Raw genomic sequence first — 22504 nt, 5'->3', positions numbered from 1 at the left:
ATGCTGGCAGAGACCGGGCAGCGGTTTTTCTTCCTGAGAGTTCACGAGTTGGCTCCGAGGCTAGCCAAAGCATCCAGAAAGTTCCAGAACCAAGGACAACCTTCCCAGGGAACTCAGTTCCTTGGATAGTCAAATGTATTGGCTTTGTCCTTGGGAATAAAAGGGAAGCATACAGAAGGCCCTTCCCCAGGGCTGGACACCCCCAGAGACCAATTAGGGGAGCCTGACAGAGCTGTCAGATGTGAGTCAGGACTAAAGACACCAGTAGGACCCATGCCTGCCCTTGGACATGCCTGCAGCCCTCAGTTCTGCCAGGTGGGCCCTCAGCCTCTGGTGTGGTGTTTTTAGGAATGCCCTCGCTCCCACCCTCCCCCTTGCCCTGTTTGTGTCTGGAATGAAGAAGAAACATGAGAGCCCCTCAGATGTAGGGTGTGAAACTTTAGCTGAGCACATGGTTGCACCTGAGGCTACCCTCAGAGCAGCCCTCTGACACAGCAGGACACCAGGCTCTGTTTTCTGGAGAGACAGGTCTGGAGGTGCTGATAGGGACCTGTCCAGAGCACCTGCTTTGTCTCTAATCCCCCCCGGGTGCTCCAGGCCTTTCTGGAACCAGAGAGGCACCATGCTGGGCTCTGGCTTCTCTGCTCAGCTTGGGTTGGCAGCCTCTTGGAGGCAGCCCAGCCAGCATCTGCAGGCAGAGCATCCTGCTCTGCTTTCTCTAGAATGGCTCCATCTGCCATGTGCTTCTGTGTTCACTACCCACTTTGCCCTCCCCAGCGATGGTGGGGCAGCAGGCCCCTGTCAGCATGGGGAAGAGGAAGGTCTCTGGGAATACTCTGGGCTGCTTCTCGCCCAGGCTGGTCAGCCTCCCCATGTGCCTGGGGGTTCCGATGAGCAGCACTGACTATGCTGTGCCCCTCAACCGAGCCTTCTCTCTTCCTTCTGTGGGAACTTTTAAAGCAGAGATTTAAGGCATCTGTCTCCAGTGCTGGCTGGGCCTCAAAGAAACCCATAGACTGTCCTCCTGGGTGGGAGTGTTGATGGGTGGGAGGCTCTTCTGGTGAGCATTTAAGCAAAATGTATCAAAAGTTGTAAAAATGTTCAGAACCTTTGACCCACTGATCCTGCTTCTGAGAAGCTGGTTGAAGAAAACATTGCCTGTGTGGAATAGCCTGCACACAGTGACGTCTGTTTCTGCTGCAGAGAAATTGGAAGTGCGTCAGTGTCCAGCAAAGGAAAAGCATTGGAATGAATCACAGTTGGCCATTTGGTGGAATATTACTCAACTGTTAAAAAAATGCTCCTTGTGCAAATTGCGGTGACATGGAGTCCTCTTGGAACCCAGCAATAGGGAGGAATAGCAGCGTATGGCTGCACATGTGTATGTAGCAGACCAGGGTGCCCAGCGCATCCAGCGAGACAGTCACAGAAGTGCCTGCCTTAGGGCAGTGGCTTTCACACCTTCAAGCACCCTTAAGGCAGATGTTTTAAGTCCATCTTTGAAAACCATGTTGGAGGCCAACTCAGCCTTTGTTAACCAATAGGAGCAGAGTGGTCTGCCGCACAGAATGTGGGCTCAGTCTGGCTCCTGGACACCCCCCTCACCTGGCATCCCCAGCCTCAGCTTCACCCTCTGTCCTGGGAGCTGCAAATCATAGTGGGGAGGTCTTCATCTGTTCAAGCTGCTGTAACAGTCACATGGACTGCGTGGCTCAAACAACACACACTCACTTCTCAGTTGTAGAAGCTGGATGTTCAAAAACAAGGTGCCAGCAGATTGGGTTGCTGGTGAAGGCCTCCTTCTTGGTTCGCAGACAGCATCTTCACACTGCCTCACATGGCAGGAGGGGTGAGGGAGCTCTCTGGAGCCTCTTTTATAAAGACTAATCCCAGTCATGAGGGCTGACTCTTAGGACCTAATCACCTCCCAAAGGCCTCACCTCCCATGTCACCATCACATAGTGTGACATGAATTTTAGGTGGATATACACATTCAGTCCATAGCAGGGGGGTAGGCCGGTGATGGGGTTCGTAGATGGCAGTTCCCCTTTTTGAAGCCAGGCTGGCCCCTAGCAACTGTAAGACGTGTGTGTCTGGACCTAGTGCAGAAGAGCTGGGTGTGGGGTATTACCCTCTTTCTTTCCAGGTCTGTGTTTTCCTCCATGTTCCCTATCCTCCAGGCTTCCCACAAGCTGACGCTGGCTCTGTGTTGCAGGTGGCCAACGTGAGTGCCAAGGACGGCACGTGCACACTGAAGGACTGTGTGTACAAGGATGTGCAGAAGGATTGGCCCGGCTACTCAGAGGGGGACCAGCAGCTACTAAAGCGCATGCTTGTCAGGTAAGGCCACCGCCCCTGGGCCTGGGACAGATCTCATCACCAGAATGCTGGGGTGGCCTCGCCTAGTCCCAAAGGCCTCAGGACCAGGAGCCAGGTGGAAGGGTCCTTGGGAACTCTCTGACCATCTTCCCCACTGCCTGAGTAGCCCACCTTGGCCTCCTGCTGGGGAAAAGGCCATTCCCTGATGTGGGGGTAGAAGGCATGTGTCAGTCACTCTCACCAACAGCATGGTGCCCGACAGAGGCCTCAGTCCAGCCAGACTGTTTCCACTGCCCGCCTCCCTTCCCATGAAACTTCTTTCTCAGAACCTGTGAGTCCTCAAGCACTTCTACTTAGGAGACTGTGCCTCCTCCCTAAAGCCATTTAAGAATGTGAAGCAGAGAAAGTTAGACAAAGCTCCCCACAGATGGGACTAGGCAAGTGTATTAAACACATCCCCTCTGGGGTTAATTGGAACCAGAGATCAGGAGTGGCTTAGGGGGCTCTGGGAGGAGTGAGTAATGGCCAGCAATCGATTCCTTTTGATTGAGGCCTAGCTTGGGAGGCAGTGGATCGCTGATCACCTGTATTTTTCCATGTATAATGTGTTCCTGTGTATAATGTGTACCTGTGTTTGTGGCCCAAACTTTCAGAAAAAGTCTTTCATTTTAATTTTTTAATTCTATTTGTTTATATTTAGATATGTTTTTTTGTATTATAAAGGAGTTTTAGCATTTATTTTTTAACATACTATGGTACAAGAAACTTTATGTAGCAAGTTATTACAAAACACAAGAACCAGATATAAGGTATTTCAGGAACTACCCACATATAACGTGCATCTTTATTTTTCCGTCAAAAATTTGAATGTGCATTATGCATGGCAAAATACAGTAATACTTAAATTTTATCTCAAGGACATGGAGCTCTTTATGAAGGGCGTTTTTGTTGTTATTGTTTTAATTCAGCTCTTCAAAGCAGTAATTACATCTGGAAAGCAGAACTGAGTTGGGGCCACTCTAGGTGAAACCCAGATTTCTCCTCATCCCTGCCCCTGCTCTGGCTGTCTGAGGTCTCTTGGTGCTGGGGAGCCGAGAGGAGACCGTCTCTGTAGAAGAGATGCCCTGTCCCATTTCCCCTCTCTGTTGCCCTAGCTAAACATGGCAGGTTGTCAATGACCCCTCCTGCAGGTGTTTTCATTCATCAAAGAATTTTTGGTAAAAGGTCCAGTGTTAACATGGCTGATTACTCCCATCCAGTTGCTTTGAGGTGGCACTTACGGGGCCCAGCAAGGCTGCTCCTGTCTGTCTTTCTTTCCGAGTCCCTCACCAGGTTTCCGGATCCCAGAGCCTTATCCTCACTGAGCTCCCAGGAAGGGGCATGGCTGAGAGCAAGTAGCCTGTGTAAATGTTTGCATATAAATGTGTGCGCACATGTACATGTGTTTGGTTGGTAGGGAATAGTGAGAGGTTCCCCCCGGCCCTGTGTACATCCACGTGGACAACCTCGTAGGTGATTTGGGGTCAAGGGGCACTGTGGCCCTCAGAGTCTGAAAACTCGCCCTGTCCTTCCTCATGCTTCCTCTGATTCTGCCACTGGGGCACTGTGCTCTTGGGCTCTTCCTGTTGTCTTCCCTCTTGTCTTTTCTCTCTTTTTTTTCCTTTAGGAGATTTCTTTGGCTTCTCCCATCCTATCTTGTGGCCATCGTTTTTAGTTCCCAAGAGTCCTTCCTATAGTCTTTCTGCAGCATCGTGTTCTTACCCATGGAGTGATGCGACTTCTGATTTAAGGATATTTTTAAAAAATAATAGCTTTATTGAGATACAATTCACTTAACACAAGTAACTTATTTAAAGTGTTTACAACTTACTAGTATTTAGTATATTCGCAGTGTTGTGCAGCCACCACTTCTGTCTAATTCCTAGAACGTTTCTGTCACCCCAAAGGAGACTCGGTCCTCATTAGCATTCACTCCCCCATCGCCCCTGCCCCCCAGCCCCTGGCAACCACTAATTTGTTTTCTGTCACTGTGGACTTGCCTGTTCTGGACATTTCATATAAATGGGGTCATACACCACGTGGCCTTTTGTGCTTGGCTTTTACGTGTTGTGATGTTTTTAAGGTTCATCCAGGTTGTAGCGTGTGTCAGTGCTTCATTCTTTTTATGGCCAAATAACATTCTATTATGTGGTTGGGCCACATTTTATTTATTCATTCATCTGTCAATGGACACCTGGGTTGTTTCCACCTCCTGGTATGATTGTGCTGCCCTGAGCATTTGTGTCCAAGGGTTTGTGTGGGCGTGGATTTTCAATTCTGTCAAACACATACCATTTTGTCTTATGTCTTTTTCTTTTTTTTAGATTTTATTTATTTTTAGAAAGGGGAGGGGAGGGAGAAAGAGGGAGAGAAATATCAATGTATGAGAGATACATCAATGGGTTGTCTCTCGCATGCCCCCCACTGGGGACCCAGCCTACAGTCCAGGCATGTGCCTTGACTGGAAAGCAAACTGGCAGTCTCCTGGTTCACAGGCCAACACTCGATCCACTGAGCCACACCAGCCAGGGCCACATACCATTTTTTTAAGCTTAAAAACACTCTATTATTTTAGAGAGAGAGAATAAGGGAGAGAGGGAGAAACATCGATTTATTGTTCCACTTATTTATGCATTTTTTTGTCAATTCTTGTATGTGTTCTGATCTGGGATTGAACCTGCAGCCTTGACATATAAAGACGATGCTTTGACCAACTGAGCTACCTGCCCAGGGCCTTGCCATATGGTAATTCTATGATTAACTTCTTGAAATATCACTGAACTCTTCCTTAGTGACTGTACCATTTTACGTTCCCACCAGCAGTGCACAGAACTTCCAATTTCTCTACATATTTGCCAACACTTTTCTGTTTTTCATATTTGAGTGTAGCCATCCTAGTAGGTATGAAGTAGTATCTTATTGTAGTTTTTATTTGCATTTCCCTGATGAAGAACAATGTTGAGTGCCTAGTCATGTGCTAATTGGCCATTTGTATATCTTCTTCAGAGAGATGTCTATTCCAGGTCCTTTGTCTTTCTGAAGATAGTAAGACTGGTGTTTTTTTTGTTGAGTTAGTTTTCATGCCCTCAGTCTCCCTTTTTTTAATGTATTTTTCTATTTTGGAGCCTGACATTTGTTGCCCAGAAGCCCTAATCTCCTCAGGACTTCCCGCTTGGCGACTCTGACTCCTCTGGAGGGTCTCTCTACTTTCTCTTTTCCCAAGGCCACACGTCTGTCCCTCCTGTTCTCCAGGTGTGGCCCGAGCAGCCTCCTAGTGCCTGGAGAAGGCCTGGGTTCCTTCTCCCCAGGACGTGCTGTGACTCGGCAGCAAACCAGGTCCCAGGGCAGGGCTGCGTGGGAGCAGTCTTGCTGGAGCTCCTCCTCAGAGGTCCCTGAGGCTCCGACCCCCAGGCCTCAGGACCATATAGGACAGACACCACCTGTACTGCTTTAGTGTTGAATGTTATTCTCTTTTTCTGTTTCCTCTTCATGTCTTTTTAGTGGGGGCCTTGAAAGAGAGTAGACAGAAACACCTGTCCTTGGTTTTCAATCTTTAACCAGAGCTCTGGTGGCTTCTCTGTGTCTGGACAGCAAACCTGCCCCACCTTGGCCATGGGGACCATGTTGCCTAGTGAGCTCCTGCATGTTTTTTTATCCTCACCTGAGGACATGCTTACTGATTTTAGAGAGAGGGGAAGGGAGGGGAGGGGAGGGGAGGGGAGGGGAGAGAGCGAGAGCGGGAGAGAGAGAGAGAGAGAAATATCAGTATTGACAGAAACATCGATTGGTTGCTTCTCACATGTGCCCTGACACTGGATCAAACCTGAAACCTAGGCATGTGTCCTGACTGGAAATCACACCTGTGACCTTTCGGTTTATGGAACATGGGACGACACTCCAACTAACCAAGGCACACCGGCCAGGGCAGCTTCTGCATGTTTTGGGTACCTTCCCTGTGACTCTTGCTGCATTTTGGGCCACATGCAGGGGACAGCACCAGTGGCCTGGAGTGTGAGCCTTGGGCAGGGAGTCAGGCTTGCTTGTTGCTGGTTGAAGCAACACAGATATGGCCTCTGAGCCCCTGAATCTCAGCCTCCCTGCAGGTCAAGGAGGGCCCTCGGCACCATACATAGTGCCAGAGTCCCTGTCAGGGCCTCCTTTTGCTCATCAAGTGTTGGGGTGTCTGCCTCTTCTTTTATCACTGGCTGCATTGTTTCGCTCAGGTCCAGGTGGGTCAGTGGCCATCCTTCTCATCCACAAGGAGGTACTGTAGTCTGGGCCCCCAGGAAGGTGGGTGCTGAACCCAGGAGCCCTTCCTGTCATGGACCAGGCATCTTGGTTCTCTCCTACATCCTGTAAAGTTTCTACAGTGAACATCATTATTAGGATGAATAGTTGAGAGGCCAGCACCCCAGTGTCCCAGCTCCCTTGGGGAAATAGTACAGACATTGAGTCATTTCTACAGACATTTGGTCATTTCTACAGACATTTGGTCAATTCTACATGGTTTCCTGGTCCCCATGGTAACAGGAGTCTAGATGAACAGGTGATCAATTGACCTTTCTCTGGGCACAGGACATCCAGTGGGGCAGTCCTCTGGGCAGGGAGGCCACAGCCAAGGGGCAGCTGTGGATAAACCTAGGGCAGGATATACTCTGGTGGCTCTGCCCATCAGGTCCTAACATACCCATCACACTTGCCTTCCTCTGGATCAGGGCAGCAGCCCATCCCCAAATCACTCAGGGAAGGTGGGACTGTGTTGGGTCTTTGCAGAGACAGGTGGGCCTGGGTACACCCTGTGGGTTACTTCTGCAAGCCCCCACCCACCGTGCTTTTCCTTCGCAGGAAGCTGTGCCAGCCACCGAGTGCAGGCGGCCTCTCTGGAGACTCTGCTGCCACCAGCCCTCCAAGGGAGCATGGGATCTCGGTCTCACCCCCGCAGGTAGGAGCAGTGGATGTGAGTGTGACTTTGTGGAGGTGCTGATGCTTGTGGAGCGGGTCTCACCCAGAGCCACTGGGCCTGACCCAACCTTGATGTCTGGGGAGTCTGTTAGGCCATTGGCCTGGGGCTGGGATATTTTTTTCAATGAGTGAGCCTCTGTCTGGCTTCCCTTAGGCTTGGCCTAAGGGCCCAGGACCTGGGTGTGCTTCCCTTAGACACCTTACAGTAGTGTGGCTAAGGGGGGACAAGCACTAGGCTGCTCTGAGCCTCGTCTTTTGTCTGTATGTGGTTCTGCTGCCTCTCAGGGCTGTTGAGGAGTCTGTAAAATTGGCTGCAGGACGAATGGCACCCAGTGGGGCGATGTGAGCCGTGGTGGCTGCTGCCATTGTAGTCAGTAGTCAGGAAGGGTGGCAGGGAGTCGGGGGAGGTGTGGTTCACTCGGCTTTGGCTGGGGTGGTCTTTAGCTCTGCTGCTGTAATCACTGCTTGAGCTTTTTGGTAAAAGCTGTCCCCCAGCCACCTTTATGCTCTGACTTGTGAGTCCCACATCCAGGCCCCTCTCCTTTCTCCTTTCCCTTCCCTTCCCTTCTTCCCTCTCCCCCTCATCTACCCCTCCTTCTCTGGCCTGCAACACTCAACCCATGTCCATGGCCATGAGGCCTCCTTGTAGAAAGGCTAGATCCATGTACACACCCCAGCTGTGGGGCCTTGTTTCCCCCACACCCTACAGCTGCCCCTGGGTCAGGGCTCCCTGGGCCAGTGCTGGCTCCTCTCTTATGGTCCGGCCTTGCCTCACATGCCCCAGTGTAACCATCTGTGAAATGGAGATGAGACCTGGACCATGGCACCGGGCTGCCCTAAGATCAAAGTAGTCAGGGGTTAGGGGTGATGGATCTTGGCCTGTGGGACTGCCCTGTATCCCTCAGACTTGGCTTGTCAACCATCTCTGTCGTCGGGGGAAGACACTGAGCACAGCGACATTTCAAACCAATCTCTGGAGGTGGTTGGGCCAGTGCACAGATGACCCAGCTGCCCTTCTTCCTCAGCACGTGTCCTTGGGGTGGGCTCCAAGGGCCTGGCTGGTATCTGCTCGCCCCTGTGTGGCCGGACTAGGCCTTTCAGGTGGGCCCTGGGTTTCCTGGGGCCTGGCCTACCTGCTCACTTAGCTCAGGTAGGCCTGTTGCTGCTGAGCCACTCCCCAGGGGACATCAGTTACTCCAGACACAGGCTCTCCTCTAAAATGGTTTCCCTTTCTTTCCAGAAACGGCCTCAGCCTCCTGATTTTATTGACCCGCTGGCCAACAAGAAACCAAGGATATCGCACTTCACACAGAGAGCTCAGCCCGCCCTCAATGGGAAGTTAAGTGTGCCCCACACCCGGGAGGCCCTGCTGCCCACCCCAGGCCCACTGACTGGCACAGATGCCCACCTACCTCCACGGCTGGATCCTCCAAGGGCACATGACCCTTTGGCTGATGTCAGCAATGACTTGGGCCACAGTGGCCGGGACTGTGATCGTGGGGAAGTGGCCACCTCAGCCCCCACTGCGTGCCTAAGCCTGCCCCTGCTGAAGGACTGTGCCCAGCCCAGCAAACCCCACGGCAGCTTGTCTCGTGGCAAGTCCAAGAAGAAGTACAAGAAGCACAAGGACAAGGAGAGGGCAGCTGAGGACAGGCCCCGGGCTGAGCCACCAGACCTTGTACCTGGCTCCCTTGGAGCCCCGCCAGGTGCCCCAGGTAGGTCCTGAGAGGCATGCCAGCAGGCTGGGGCTCTGTAGGAGGGCACTGCCAACAGCCTGAGCACTGGCTCCGCTCAGTGCCAAGGGGACCACATTACCCCACATGCCCCTGCACTGGCTCACTCTGCACCGTGTTCTCACATCAGGCCCCTCTGAATGACCCAGAGGTCTCAGCCTCGGAGTCTCCGGCAGTCTTTTGTGTGCCAGGCCAGCAGTGGGGGCTAGAGACACAGGGTCCACCGAGTTGAATCTCACAGGAGAGACAATGCATGGGGAGAGGGACAAGTTCCTGGTGCAGACACTGAGAGGAGCCAGGGCCGGGCAGATGCCTGGTGGGCTCAGGGAAAGCTGTGGGGATGGCCTGGTGAGAGAAGGGCCGCACCTGGATGCCATGGGCATCGTGTGGCCTGAAGACCCTGTGGGGGAAGGGTTTGAGAGGTTGTTCATAGAACAGCGGGCAGTGAGAGCCAGAATGAGGTCATGGAACGGGTCACACAGCCAGTCAGGAAGACAGAAGTCGAAAGATCTGGGGCCTCAGCAGCAGGATGAGGGGTACAAGGGTGGCCCAGGCCATGTATTGAGCAGGAAAAGCACTATGGGGCTTAGGGACACTGCAGAGGCATGTGGACTGGCCAGGCTGTCAGCAGACCCTGGGCCACCCTGAGTTCACAGCCCCAGGCACCTGGGCTGAGCCCCATGTGGCTGTGAACTTGGTCAGTATGTGGCAACACTATCAGAGCCCCCTCTTCCCCTCCACATGCAGGCAGTTCCAGGCTTGTCATCTGCTGCAGCTCTGGGATCATTTCCCCAGGCAGGGTCAGAGCAAGGGCCATTTCTGGGGTAATAAAGCCACTTCTGGCTTTTTTTTTTTTTTTTTAAGATTTTAAAATTTATTTTTAGAGAGGGAAGGGAGGGAGAAAGAGAGAGACAGAGAAACATCAATGTTTGGTTGCTGGGTGCCGTGGCCTACAACCCAGGCATGTGCCCTGACTGGGAATCAAACCTGCGATGCTTTGGTTTGCAGCCCGCGCTCAATCCACTGAGCTATGCCAGCCAGGGCCCCACTTTTGGCTTTTTAAGGAGTTGTTCAGTTGTCCTCCAGAAAGGCTGCTACAGCCCCACACTCTAACTGGAGGACAAGTACTGGTAGACACAGAATCAGTCAGCTGGCTTCCTCGTGTCTGGGTAGGCAGACTGGGAGAAGGTGGCCTGGTCTCTTGAGTGCCCCTCTGATCCCGACTTGCCCAGGAAGACAGGCTCTGAGCAGGCTGGTCCAGTAACATGATCTCTCCCGAACAATGGAAGCAAGACCCCTGCGCCTCTGGCAGGGCCCTGGGAAGGAAGGAGACTAGGGCCAGAAAGATGTAGCCCCAACTGGCCCCATGCACACATGGGGCTCAGATCCTGCCTTTGGTGAATTGGCCAGGCAGCTTGTCCCCAGTCCCTAGGCCAAGGTAAGAAAGTAAGGTTTAGAATCAGACAAACCAGGGAGTAGATGCCCCTAGGAAGAGGAAGGGAATGATTGAGCACCAGAAGTCAAGCCTGGTGTTGATGATCATCTTAACCTATGCCTTGAAGGGGGCTCACATGATAATAATGGGTGGGTACAGAGTCCGCCTGGCCAGAACCCTCTTCGTCCTGTGCCGCTCTGCAGCTCTCTCTGGGGTATGGGCTTTGCTCTGCATGTGGGCAAACATGAATGTGCAGGAACCACCCATCTTCTAACAGTGGCATTGTTTGCTGGCACCAGGCCCCTTACCAAATGCCAGAGAACATTCTAGGTCAGCACCTGAGGAAGTGTCCTACAATGATTTAGCGCACTCTTTTGTGTGGCGCTGTCCCCTAGTCTGGCCCTGTTGTCTCAGTTCTGCCTAATGATCACCTCTGACCCCAACTGGTACACCTGCCCCCACTTGTGCCTCCCAGAGCCACTGTCTGGCCACCCTCTTCATCACCCTGTGCTACGGACCACTCTGGGGTCCTTTGCCCATCCCCCAGCTTTTACTCAGGCTGTGGACCACTCCTGTTGCCTCAGGGTACCTTCCTGGGCAGGCTGGCATGCTGGGTGTGGGGCTTGGGCTCAGCTCAGGCCCACTGACCCCTGTGGGCAGGTTGGGACGCCCTTTTTCTATCTTGCAGTGTGAACTCATTAGACACATCCCCTTGCCCTTGTCCCTGGGAAGCACAGGAGAAGCTAGTGGAGTGATGGAGATGTGAGGAGAGGAGCAGCTGTGGGGGCTGTTGCCAGTGAGGCTGAGGCCCCATGGCAGGAAACCCCTCTACTGGTAAAGGGAGGCCAGGTACTCCAGTAGGCAGGACCCCAAAGGTTTGTTGAGCTTCAAGGCAGAACATCCCGGGAGGCCTACCTTGAGCCAGGCATGCATTAATGGAGCGTGGACTAAACCCTCTACTATGGGTCCATCAGGCTTTAGCCCAGGGAAAGCACAGCCTCCTTAAAGACAACACACTCAGGTGGGGTGGGGGTATGCTGCAGAGTGCCCTGGTGCCCAGATGCCTACCACCTAAGTGTGAAACCAGCAGAGGGATTGGCAAACTTCTCTCACTGAGGATATGCTTCAAAGTGATAAAACCTCTTCTATGTTGGGAAAAGCCATTGAAGAAGCTGGCAGGAGAGGTGAGGGTAGACACACTAGATTGTCATTTCAGTTGACTACGGCCTGGGTTGGCCTTGGTCTTATGTCCTTGAGCCCCAGCACAACCACCTGGGGTGTGCCCCATCACAACTCCAGCCCAGCCCTGTTCCAGGGCTACCCTTTGGGTCCCAAAGTCCTCTGTCTGATGGGAAGAGTGGGAGCATTAGGTGGACCTCTGACCACTGATTCCGTCAGCAGAGAGCGGTGTAGGCAGGTTCAAGGTTTCCCCTGGGGCCATCTGTCTGTGCTTCATGGCCGGAAACCAAACACTCTGGGGACTTGTTTGCTCTGCACTTACACAGCTGTGGTTCAGGAACATACATGCGAATGTGATGGAAAGGCCAAGGTTCCCCTGGGTCCATCAGGATTCCACAGCCCCAGGGCTGTCCCTTCATGTCCTTCAGACAACAAAGCATGAACCTCTTGCAGATTTTGTTTGGTCCTTGTAGGTTTAAACGGGACCTGCAACAACTTGAGTGTCCCCACATCAACCTCGGAGACACCCGACTACTTGCTGTGAGTACTTCCTTTCAGCCAAATCTTCTCCCAGGGGCTTCACCCCTGCCATCCCCTCCCGTCCCTTTCCTGCACTGCAGATCAGTGGCAGCAAGACTGAGTCTGAGTCCCCGTGTGCGGGTTCCAGCCACTCACCCTGTTCTAGGCCAGGCTCCTGCTTGAGTTGGCAGGGCCTTTCCTGGGTGGGGCTGTCTCCGCAGCCACGGTCACTCCAGCCTCTCCGCAGCAGCCCCTGAGCCCCACCATTCTCTCTCCCATTTCCAGAAAATACGCCACCATCTCCTCATCGGAGCAGCGCCAGAGCTATAAGAACGACTTCAATGCTGAGTACAGCGAGTACCGAGACCTACACGCCCGCATCGAGCAGATCACGCGGCGCTTCACACAGTTGGACGCCCAGCTCCGGCAGCTCTCCCAGGGCTCCGAGGAATACGAGGTAGGGCCCACTGCCCACACCCGACCCAGGTGGAGGGAGGGCCTGTTTTCTCACAGTTCAGCTAAGCCCAAGGCCTCCAAACCTAACCCTTGTCCTCCCTGTTGAGGAGGGTCTGTGCCATCATTTTGCCCTTCATGGACTGGCAGGTGGCCACCCCTTGCTGGTCATTTGGTTGAAGCCTATCCCTGGGCTATGCCACTGGAGCCCAAAGGCTCTCTGCCTGCTTGGCCTCTGCAGTGGGGACAGTAGAGCCAACTCAGCAGGTGGCACACGAGCCTTGGTGATTAGAGTAGCCAGGATGGTGAGGCCAGGGAGCAGTGGGCCGGAGCTGTATCCCTCATGGAGCCCTCTCTGCAGCCCACTACCCACGTCACAGGGTGCACCCTGGCCAGGAGGGGAAGAGCCAGGCCACACGGCACCCCATGGCCCAGCTGTGCACTGTCAGAGCCATGGTGGGAAGTCGGAGAGGATGGAGCATCCTTGTGGTCCTCCTACCTGTACCAGGAGTCCCTCCTCCTCTGGCCTAGAGCACATACTCTCCCTAAGCCCCTATGTGGGAGATCCCTGCAACGAAAGAGTCTTAGTCTCCAACTCTGGGGCACCAGCCTCCTTCTTGGGCTACCGCTCAGAACTGATCAACTAACTGCAGGGCCAGCAATAATTAATCGGGTCAGGGTTTATCTCCATTGGCAGAGGCCACTTTGGTTTTCAGAGGAGATGGCTCTTGATTGGAGGAGCGATGGGGGTTCTCAGGGGCTGGGACAGATGAGCCCCCAGGGATCCCCATCCTTTCTGGCCTCATGTGGATTCACCCCAGTATCTCCCTGCACACTCAGGTAGTCAGGGGCCTCTGTGCTTAGCCAAGAACAGTGGGCAGGTCAGCTGGGCTACAAGGCAAGGAGGCTGCCTGCCTGCTCTTTGCCCCCTCCCACTATGCTGGCTCGTCCCTGAGTCTGGGCCCCTGCACTTTGCCCCAGGTCCAGCTTCCTTCCCCCAGCCTGCCTTTCCTTTGTACTTAGATCAGCTCCCCTCAAGGCCACCTGGAGGCTTATTGTCCCTAGGCCAGTAGTGACATGCAGGTCATGGGTTATCAGTGAGCCCCTGCCCCCTAAACTCACTTGGAGCTTCCTACAGGTGAGGGCCATTGTTTTCTTGTTTTGTTTTACTCTAGACTACTCGTGGGCAGATTTTGCAGGAATATCGCAAAATCAAAAAGGTAAGTCTCCACCCCGCTGTGGGGGTGGCAGGGAGCAGCCTCTGTCCGTGCACCCCAGCACCCTCCAGCTCTCCCACTGCTCAGTGTGCACCCATAAGGTCAAGGAAAGGAGACAAAGTACCCAGCTTCCGCAGCCAGCCTGGCAGGGATGCCCATCCTTGTGGGCTCTGGGCTCCGTCCTCAGGGTCCCTGAAGGTCTGTGAGGTGGCTCCTCACTGATGCCTGGCCAGGGTGATACCAGCTTTTATTCCTGAAGGCCACTAGCTATGGGTTCACCACATGTGTGCCCTGAGTGCCAGCTGGTTCCTTGCCAGTCATGCCCTAGCCCAGCTTTGAGGCTTCATGCTGATCATGCTTCCAACTCTTACCCTGGCCATAGCCCCATTTCCCAGGGTAGGGCCTGGGCCTTGGGAGGGACACCAGACCAGGGCTCTGGCCCAAGGTACAGCAGGGGTCCCTGTCACTGCCTAGTGGTCACTGGCCTATAAGCAGGAGCAGTGGGAGCCTCAGGTGGCCAGTAGGCTAGCCATCTCCACAGGGGGCAGCCCCCATTACAGCCATGCCCCAGGGTGCCCGTGGCTGCAGGACGGGGCTCACCCTGATGCTCTGTTGCAGACCAATGCCAACTACAGCCAAGAGAAGCACCGTTGTGAGTACCTGCACAGCAAGCTGGCCCACATCAAGAGGCTGATTGCTGAGTATGACCAGCGGCAGCTGCAAGCTTGGCCCTAGCCCAGGCCACAGGACAGGAGCTCCCCCTCCCTGGATCAGGGGAGCTGAGGCAGGGGGGCGGGGGGAGCAAAAAATGGGGGGAAAATTTATTTAACAAAAATAAACACAAGGAAGACACGTTCATCTGAGCCAGCAATGCCGGCTTTCAGGGGAGCCCCTGCAGACCTGGCACCCACAGGTCACAGATGCAGGCGGGGTGTCCCGATCCCTGGCCCCTGTACCTCCTGAGCAGCCCTTGCCTGGAACAAGCTCCCTAGGAAGCCCACCTCTTCGCTGACTACAGCCCAAGGGGCTTCAGCTTACTCTTGCTGGAAGATTTGGCCGGCCTGCCTGCCTTTTCTAGTTTTATACAAAGACAGCCACTTTTAGCTACTGCTCATGAGACTTGAGTCTATTTTTGTATGAAAGAGAAAGCATCTTTTTTCTAAACCTGTGCCTCCCCCTCTTTGGACGCCTAGGGTCTAGATGCTGCCCTGTGTTCTCTCTGCAGTATTACAGATGCCATTGGAAAGTCTGGGCAAGGGACCAGCCTTGGTCACCTTTCCCATGCTGGGCTCTGGCTGAGTGCCTGACCAGGCTCTCCAAGCCCAAGCAAGGGTGGGCTCTCTAAGGGGGTGTGCAGGGTGGGTCAACCCCCAGTCTATTTTGAGAACTCCAGCTGGCCCCCAGAGCAGCTGCTGGAGCCCCTGGCCTGTCCACTGTTTCCACTATTTCAGGCCCTCAGCTGTTGGGCACTGGGGTTCTCTGTGCTACAAGCTCATTATGCAGCAACAGTGCTGGACTTTATTCCGTGTTCTCAATTTCCCCTTTACTGCTGCTTTTCATGTACTGTTAAGACCTCACTCCGTTTCTCAGTCCCCTTGTGGGTCCTGGTGTTGTCTTAGCAGAGCCACCATGGGGTATGCACTCAGGGAGGGGCTGGGGATTGGTGGGGTCAGGGGACCCCAAAAGAGTGAGCTCAGAAAAGGCTCTCAGTCCACCCACTCTGGGGACACAGGCTATATGGACACCCCAATTGCTGCTTAGTTACTGTGCCTAGTATAGTGTCCTCCAGAGCACTGGGGAGCCATGTGTGTGTGTTTGTGTTTGTGTGCGAGTGGCCCCGAGTGCCAGGGCATGGTGGGGTCTGAGGGCTGTACTCAGATTCAGGGCCACCTTCAGTGGGGTGGTGGGTAACTGTGACCCACACCCCCACAGGGAGAGTGGCAGTGCTCACAGGCACAGCTGTGTGTAAGCTATGGGGTATCTCCTGATGGTTTCCCAAAGAGCAGGCCCCTCGTGAATGCCTGCACTGTGCTCACCCCACAGTCTTTTCCACAGGCCCCTGGGCGTCCGAGCACCGAGGAAGCTCACCCTTCATGTTTCCCTTGCCATTGTGTTGTTTTTCATTTGGGACAGAGTGGGCAAAGGGCCGAGAAAACCCGGGACCCCAAGTTGTGCAGACAGCTGTGCATGTGGACGGGCGGACTAATGACAAGGGATCATTGAAGGAGGCCCAACCTTCTGCCCTGGGAACCTGGTCAAGGGATTCTCAGATGAATTTCCTTTTTGTTGTTTGTTTTTTTCCCATCCTTTTAAGGAATTACAAAGCTAAGAAAAGTTTTATGCTTTGGGGGTTGATGGACAAAAGTTCTAGGTGATTAAATATGGTCTTAACTTATTGATACTGTTTTTTTTCCTTTTAATATTGTACTGTGGAGAAAAACTATATTGAGCCATGGAGTTGGTGTTTACAAGAACTTTTCACTTTTGCCAAAATGTTACAATTGAAAGCATCCACGTCTGCAATTTCCTAATATTTTCTTAAAGATCTGGTGTCCTTTTTGTACACTAAACAGGTGAATGCTGATTTTTTTCAACCTACAATAAATTTCACTGAACTGAAAGTAGAGCCCAGGCTATGTGTGTGTCTGTCTGTCTGTCAAGGCCAGGTGGCCCTGTCCTGTGTGGGGCTGGGCTGGGGCCAGGCCATGGTGACTGGGCAGCCTGCCTGAGCCACTGCCCAGGAATGAGGCCAGCAGGTGGAGGCTGACCTGAGTCGGTGGGCCCTGCAGGTGCCAGGGCAGGAGGCCAAGACCGCCTGGTCACAGGTAAGAAATGACAGAGAAATGGGAGGCAGGTGTGTGAGCAGGGCAGTGCACCTGCCCCCCCCCCCACCAACCCTGCAGTGTGGACAGGGTGGGCTGAGTCCAGCAGGGGGTTCCTCGGGCCTGCAAGCAGCACCATGTAGGCCGAGGAGGGTGCCCTTATTTGGGGAAACAAGCTGTGACTGATGACAACAGTGATAACTTTATTGTTTGTTCCTCCTAGCCTGGCACATGAAGGCGTCCCCTGTGCCCTCAGTTGGGATGGGGATGCTGAGGCCCAATGGAGCCCTACAGGCCCATGGCCTTCCTGTCCCATGTTCTAGGTGAGGAACCAAAGGCAGAAGTCCTGGCCTCCAAGGACACAGTGGGGGGGTGGGCGTTTATTTTGGGAGGAAAAAACATAAAGGGTAAGACCAGGATTAACGTCCAGGGGTCAGGGCTGTGGGCCTCAGCCTCCCTGGTGGCCCCCTGGCCAGCGACCTTGGCCTGAGTTCTGAGAAGGCCCAGCAATCCCAGGAGCACGGGAGGCAAGGTCAGGCAGGCCTGGCAGGGCAGAGTGTACCCTGCCTCCTGTCACGCCTCAGCCTTGCCTGCCCATCCACCTCCCACCTCTGACAACCTTGTCCGCAGCCCCCCACACTGCCTGGCGCTGCCCTGGCCATTGCCTCATTAGTGAGCTGCAGCTGCAGGCAGTTGGTTCCCTGAATATCCTTCCTAAGCCAAGGATGTCGTGAGTCCAGCCCACTCAGGTACCCAAAAGGGTCTTCCCCTATCCCTCAAGACCTACACTATGGTGCTTGGGGCTGCCCAACCTCTCTTGCCACCTGTCCTCCCACCAGTACCTGGACCCCAGAGCTGCTTCTGTGCACCAGGCTCCCCCTGGGCAGTGGCACTCAGCAGTAACCAAGATAGTTCTGCCCGTGCTCTTAGGAGCCAGTGGTCTGGTCTGGACAGTGGTCCCCAGTTACTGCCCTAGGCAGCACATTCACCCCATGTTGCACACTCAGCAATCCCAGCAGTCATCTTACAGTGAGGAGTAGCCTCCAGCTGCCCCCCGCACTGCCCAGCCACAGAGCCTGTCTGGGCTTGCTCTACCCTGCTAAGCCTCCTGCCGGCACTTCTGATGTGCTGCCCTGGGAATGCCGAGATTCCTTAGGCTGTGTCTTGGGGCCTTTCTCCTCTCTGCATACATTCCCATGACATCACATCCGGCCTGGAGGTATGAGCTCCCTCTGTGACCCTCTGATGTCCAACAGTTCAATTTCTGGAGCTGGCATCACACCCCACAGGTTAAGCTGCTCAGTCCCACAAGACTTCGTCCCCCCTACTTCAGACACCAGCCGATCCATACTTCTGAATGACTGACTATAAATCAGGATTTTGGACGACCCCCTTGCAGGTTTGGTAATTTGCTAGAATGGCTCTCAGTGCTCCACGGGGAGAGATGGCAGAGGCGTGGCGTGGGGACGGGCATGGGGCTCCCATGCCTGCTCCCAGTGTGTCACCTCCCCAGCACCTCCTGTTTTCACCCACACCCCACCGCTGAGGGGGTTTTATGGAGGTTACATTTATGAGTAAATCACTGGCCACTGATGATCAAAATCAATCTCCCCCAAAGAACCAGGACAAAACCCAAATACTTACACCATACTCTGTCCCCTGAGGGTCTGCCCTGGTTCCCCACACCACCTCAGCAACCCAGCCACTTTTTCATTTGCTCCGGAACCATGCCCCAAGGTTTTTGTTTGGGCAGCCATTCACATCTTCTGATGTGTCTTCAGATCTCAAGTCCCCTTCCAGCCTGCCCTGACCAGCCCTCCCTCTGAGTTCCCTCCAGCTGGGGGTGCCCCAGGCCATTATCAACTCCCCTACAGTGGGGCCCCCTTGAGAGCAAAGCCAGGGGCCAGTCTTAGAGCCCCACCCTCCAAGGCCTGGGCCCTGACCATATTTCCTGTGAATGTTCTCAACTATCCACCTTTTGGGCCAACTCCAGTCGTGGAAACTTTTCAGCCAGAGGAGGCTTCTTGTTTTGGAAAGTTCCTGGGGAGCCACCCCCGCTCCCCCGCCAGGTTCCCACGCTCTTATCACTGGGTGCTAGTGAGATGCAGTGCTGTGCAAGCCTAGCTCCTCCCCAGCTGGCTGCCTGGGCCTTGCCCTTTCCCTTTTCTCCCCTGCCCATCTAACAGCCACCCCGCAACCTGGCCCTGCCAAGCCCTCCTGCTATGGCTAGGGAAACCTTTCTCTCCCAGGAACCTGCCCCCTGCCTCCTCTCCGCCTCTCAGGACCCCCAAATGTGAGAGTCCTGTCAGACCTCTGAGTGCTTGGTGGGTGCTACTACTCAGGAGGGAAGGGGAGGCAGCCTGGACTGAAAGGTAGTCTGGCATTGAGATGTAAGTCCTAGCTCATTCTGCTAGCCCAGTTTCCCCTGCAGTATCTCGGACCCAGGGACACCCACCCTCGTAGGCCCAACCAACCTGCCTTGTGACTGGGCCTGGTGCTTTAATGTTCTTTTATGAAATGGGGCTAAGATGCTGCGCGCCCTAGCAAGACTGTGTTGCGACATGAATATACATACCCCGTGCTGGGGTCGCGCTCTGTGGCCCACGTGGATGCCCGCAGCGCCCGGTGGGGAGGACGCGTGATAGCCTCCTGGACTCGGCACTGCTGAGCCTCGAACCCTAGTCCAAGGCCAGTGTGCCCCTCCTCCCTGCACCCGGCTCCACAGCGCAGGGCGAGCGAGGGGCGGGGGTGTGGGCGGGGCCGCAGCTCTTTTCTCTAGAGTTCGCGCGCCCAGAACGCCAGCCTTGCGCCACTGTCTGAACCGACTCTGCTGGTGAGTGGGATATGGGGGGCCCTGGGCGGAGTGTAGGTCTGGAGAATCGAGGTCCGCTGGGCTAGTTCTCGTTTTCCCGCTGACTTCCTGCCAACCCCGTGTCTCCAGCTCGCTGTGATGGAGGCCACAGCCCAGTTTGTGGTGGAGAGCCCAGACGTGGTCTACGGCCCCGAGGTCATCGAGGCGCAGTACGAGTACCGGACAACTAGTGTCAGGCGTGAGGATGGCATCCTCAAGGTGGGCAAGGGAAGCCCGGAGTTGGGGAACCCATAGAGCCGGGAGGGGGTGGGTTTGCCCAATGTCTGCAGCCCCAGGCTCACTGCACTGCCCCCGCCCCCCAGGTGCACCCCTCCTCCACGAACTTCACTTTCCGGACCGCCAGGCAAGTGCCCCGGCTCGGGGTCATGCTCGTCGGCTGGGGCGGCAACAACGGCTCCACACTCACCGCTGCCGTACTGGCCAACCGACTGCGCCTGTCCTGGCCTACACGCACGGGTCGCAAGGTGGAGGGTCAAATGGGGTGTTATGGAAGTTAGGAGTTTGTGCAGGAGGGGACCGGCCCTGAGAGATTGGGTCCACGGGAGGGGTTTCCATGGGGAGGAGGCTAAGGTGCTAAGGTGCTGGCGGTCTCTGGAGAGAGACTTTGGGAGGTGGGGGGAGCAGCGGCTTTTGGCTAGGAGCAGAGCCAAGGCCCTCCCACGCTATGCCCATCGTCACCGTCATCACTCCGTCCCCTCCCTCCCACGCCACTCCCAGGAGGCCAACTATTATGGCTCGCTGACGCAGGCTGGCACCGTTAGCCTGGGCCTGGACGCTGAGGGCCAGGAGGTGTTCGTACCCTTCCGAGCGCTGCTGCCCATGGTGTCGCCAGATGACCTCATATTTGATGGTGGGCGGGGCCCTGGGCGGGGGGTGGGGTGGGGGCGGGGCCTGGAGGGGCCCAGCTAAGAGCCTGGCTGAGCCTGAGGGTTGCCCCTAGGCTGGGACATATCGTCGCTAAACCTGGCCGAAGCAATGCGCCGTGCCCAGGTGGTGGATTGGGGGCTGCAGGAGCAGCTGTGGCCACACATGGAAGCCCTGCGCCCAAGGCCCTCAGTCTACATCCCAGAGTTCATCGCAGCTAACCAGAGCGCACGTGCGGACAACCTCATCCCTGGCACTCGGGCGCAGCAGGTGCAGCATTTGTCCTCACTACCATTTGCCCCTTTCCCTGCCACCTCTCCTCCCCTGTTACCCTGTTTTGCCTCGCACCCCACATTGTCCACTTGCCTCCATCCCAAGGGTCCAGGCTCCTCTTTGCAGTAGGGGAACCGAGTAGCTCAGGCCTCCACAGGTCAGGAGGCCTATACTACTTTATCCCCTCCCTAGCTGGAGCAGATCCGAAGGGATATCCGTGACTTCCGGTCCCGCGCGGGGCTGGACAAAGTCATTGTGCTGTGGACAGCAAACACAGAGCGCTTCTGTGAATTGGTCCCTGGCCTCAATGACACTGCTGAAAACCTGCTGCGTACCATCCAGGTGGGTGCACCCAGGATGGATCATGGTCAGGGCCAGCCCAGAGAACCCCTCTACTGACTGTCTGTTTGCACCCACAGCTGGGCCTGGAGGTGTCACCCTCCACGCTCTTCGCTGTGGCCAGTATCTTGGAGGGTTGCGCCTTCCTCAATGGGTCACCACAGAACACTCTGGTACCCGGCGCACTCGAGCTTGCTTGGCAGCGCCGTGTCTTTGTGGGAGGAGATGACTTCAAGTCAGGCCAGACCAAGGTCAAGTCCGTGCTAGTTGACTTCCTTATCAGCTCCGGCCTCAAGGTGCATGGGCCTGGGGGGGTGCGTGGTTCAGGGGGTGGGGTCTAGACCCTGAGCTCCAGGCTCTTGCAGTGACGGGCCTCAAGTGTCAGCAGGGACTCCTTGTTCCCACAGACTATGTCCATCGTGAGCTACAACCACCTGGGCAACAATGATGGGCAGAACCTGTCAGCGCCGCCACAGTTCCGTTCCAAGGAGGTGTCAAAGAGCAGCGTGGTGGATGACATGGTTCAGAGCAACCCTGTGCTCTATGCACCTGGCGAGGAGCCGGACCACTGCGTGTGTGGGGCACAGATGATGGGGGAGGGGTGTGCAGTAGGGGGGCCCTAGCACAGGAAAGTGGGCCCATGTGACCCTTTGCCGTCCCCCAGGTTGTTATCAAGTACGTGCCATATGTGGGTGACAGCAAGCGTGCAATGGATGAATACATATCAGAGCTGATGCTGGGTGGCACAAACACACTGGTGCTACACAACACCTGTGAGGTGTGAAGCGCATGGGGGGAGGAGTGGGATCCCCCCCCGCCTGCCTGCCTACCTATCGCCTGACCCACTGGCCCTGCAGGACTCACTCCTGGCTGCACCTATCATGTTGGACCTGGTGCTGCTGACTGAGCTGTGCCAGCGCGTGAGCTTCTGCACCGACTTGGACCCAGAGCCGCAGGGCTTCCACCCAGTACTGTCGCTGCTGGGCTTCCTCTTTAAGGCACCACTGGCTCCACCAGGCAGCCCTGTGGTTAACTCACTCTTCCGACAGCGCAGCTGCATCGAGAACATCCTCAGGTGTGTCCTACCTTTGGTCCTATACTCATCCTTGGGGGTGCACACAGGGCCCTAGGGATTGGAGGCCCTGCTGAATCCCCACCTGTCCTCCAGGGCCTGCGTGGGGCTTCCGCCACAGAACCACATGCTTCTGGAGCACAAGATGGAGCGCCCCAGCCTCAAGCAAGTTGGTCATGTGGCTGCCTGCCATGTGTCTTACAAGAAAGAATTGGCACCAGTGGCCCCCAATGGCTGTACTGGTGATGCCAACGGGCACTCACAGACTGAGGCACCCCTGATGCCCACCACCTAAGGTGGTGGCCATATAGCTCCCACAACTCCTACCCCTGTTTCCCCTCTGGATCCGCCCTCCCAGACTCCTCCAAATACAATAAAAGCACTGTTACGTATCAGCAATACCTGC

The 22504-nt window shown here is 55.1% G+C and overlaps 2 protein-coding genes across 2 annotated transcripts in view; both read left to right on the top strand.

Annotated features, from left to right (window-relative positions):
* ELL (elongation factor for RNA polymerase II) overlaps nucleotides 1–16482 on the top strand; it is a 60457-nt gene extending 43975 nt beyond the window's left edge. The window contains exons 6-12 of the mRNA XM_045853377.1: nucleotides 2216–2340; nucleotides 7204–7300; nucleotides 8561–9035; nucleotides 12141–12207; nucleotides 12472–12643; nucleotides 13815–13859; nucleotides 14475–16482. Coding sequence (XP_045709333.1) covers nucleotides 2216–2340; nucleotides 7204–7300; nucleotides 8561–9035; nucleotides 12141–12207; nucleotides 12472–12643; nucleotides 13815–13859; nucleotides 14475–14591 — 1098 coding nt within the window. The 3' untranslated portion in view covers nucleotides 14592–16482. The remainder of the gene's footprint in view (nucleotides 1–2215; nucleotides 2341–7203; nucleotides 7301–8560; nucleotides 9036–12140; nucleotides 12208–12471; nucleotides 12644–13814; nucleotides 13860–14474) is intronic.
* A 2935-nt stretch (nucleotides 16483–19417) lies between these two features.
* Nucleotides 19418–22497, top strand: ISYNA1 (inositol-3-phosphate synthase 1). The gene is made up of 11 exons (XM_045853169.1): nucleotides 19418–19511; nucleotides 19620–19748; nucleotides 19853–20014; nucleotides 20268–20400; nucleotides 20491–20684; nucleotides 20880–21029; nucleotides 21107–21322; nucleotides 21434–21598; nucleotides 21691–21804; nucleotides 21884–22101; nucleotides 22195–22497. Exons 2-11 carry the CDS (start codon nucleotides 19629–19631, stop codon nucleotides 22391–22393), a joined length of 1671 nt encoding a protein of 556 aa, XP_045709125.1. The 5' UTR covers nucleotides 19418–19511; nucleotides 19620–19628; the 3' UTR covers nucleotides 22394–22497.
* Nucleotides 22498–22504: the final 7 nt, after the last annotated feature.

This window comes from Phyllostomus hastatus, unplaced genomic scaffold (genome assembly GCF_019186645.2).
Source record: "Phyllostomus hastatus isolate PE091 unplaced genomic scaffold, TTU_PhHast_1.1 phas_contig_98, whole genome shotgun sequence".
NCBI classification, from domain to species: domain Eukaryota; kingdom Metazoa; phylum Chordata; class Mammalia; order Chiroptera; family Phyllostomidae; genus Phyllostomus; species Phyllostomus hastatus.
Note: the sequence above shows the minus strand (reverse complement) of the source record. Positions and strands in the feature narration are given on the sequence as shown.

Bases quoted from the DNA above. Each gene is read 5' to 3' on its own strand.
- ISYNA1 (XM_045853169.1), top strand. From the start codon at position 19,629: ATGGAGGCCACAGCCCAGTTTGTGGTGGAGAGCCCAGACGTGGTCTAC. The intron at 20,401-20,490 runs GTGGGCGGGGCC...GGTTGCCCCTAG, and splicing joins AGATGACCTCATATTTGATG to GCTGGGACATATCGTCGCTA. The intron at 20,685-20,879 runs GTGCAGCATTTG...TCCCCTCCCTAG, and splicing joins CTGGCACTCGGGCGCAGCAG to CTGGAGCAGATCCGAAGGGA.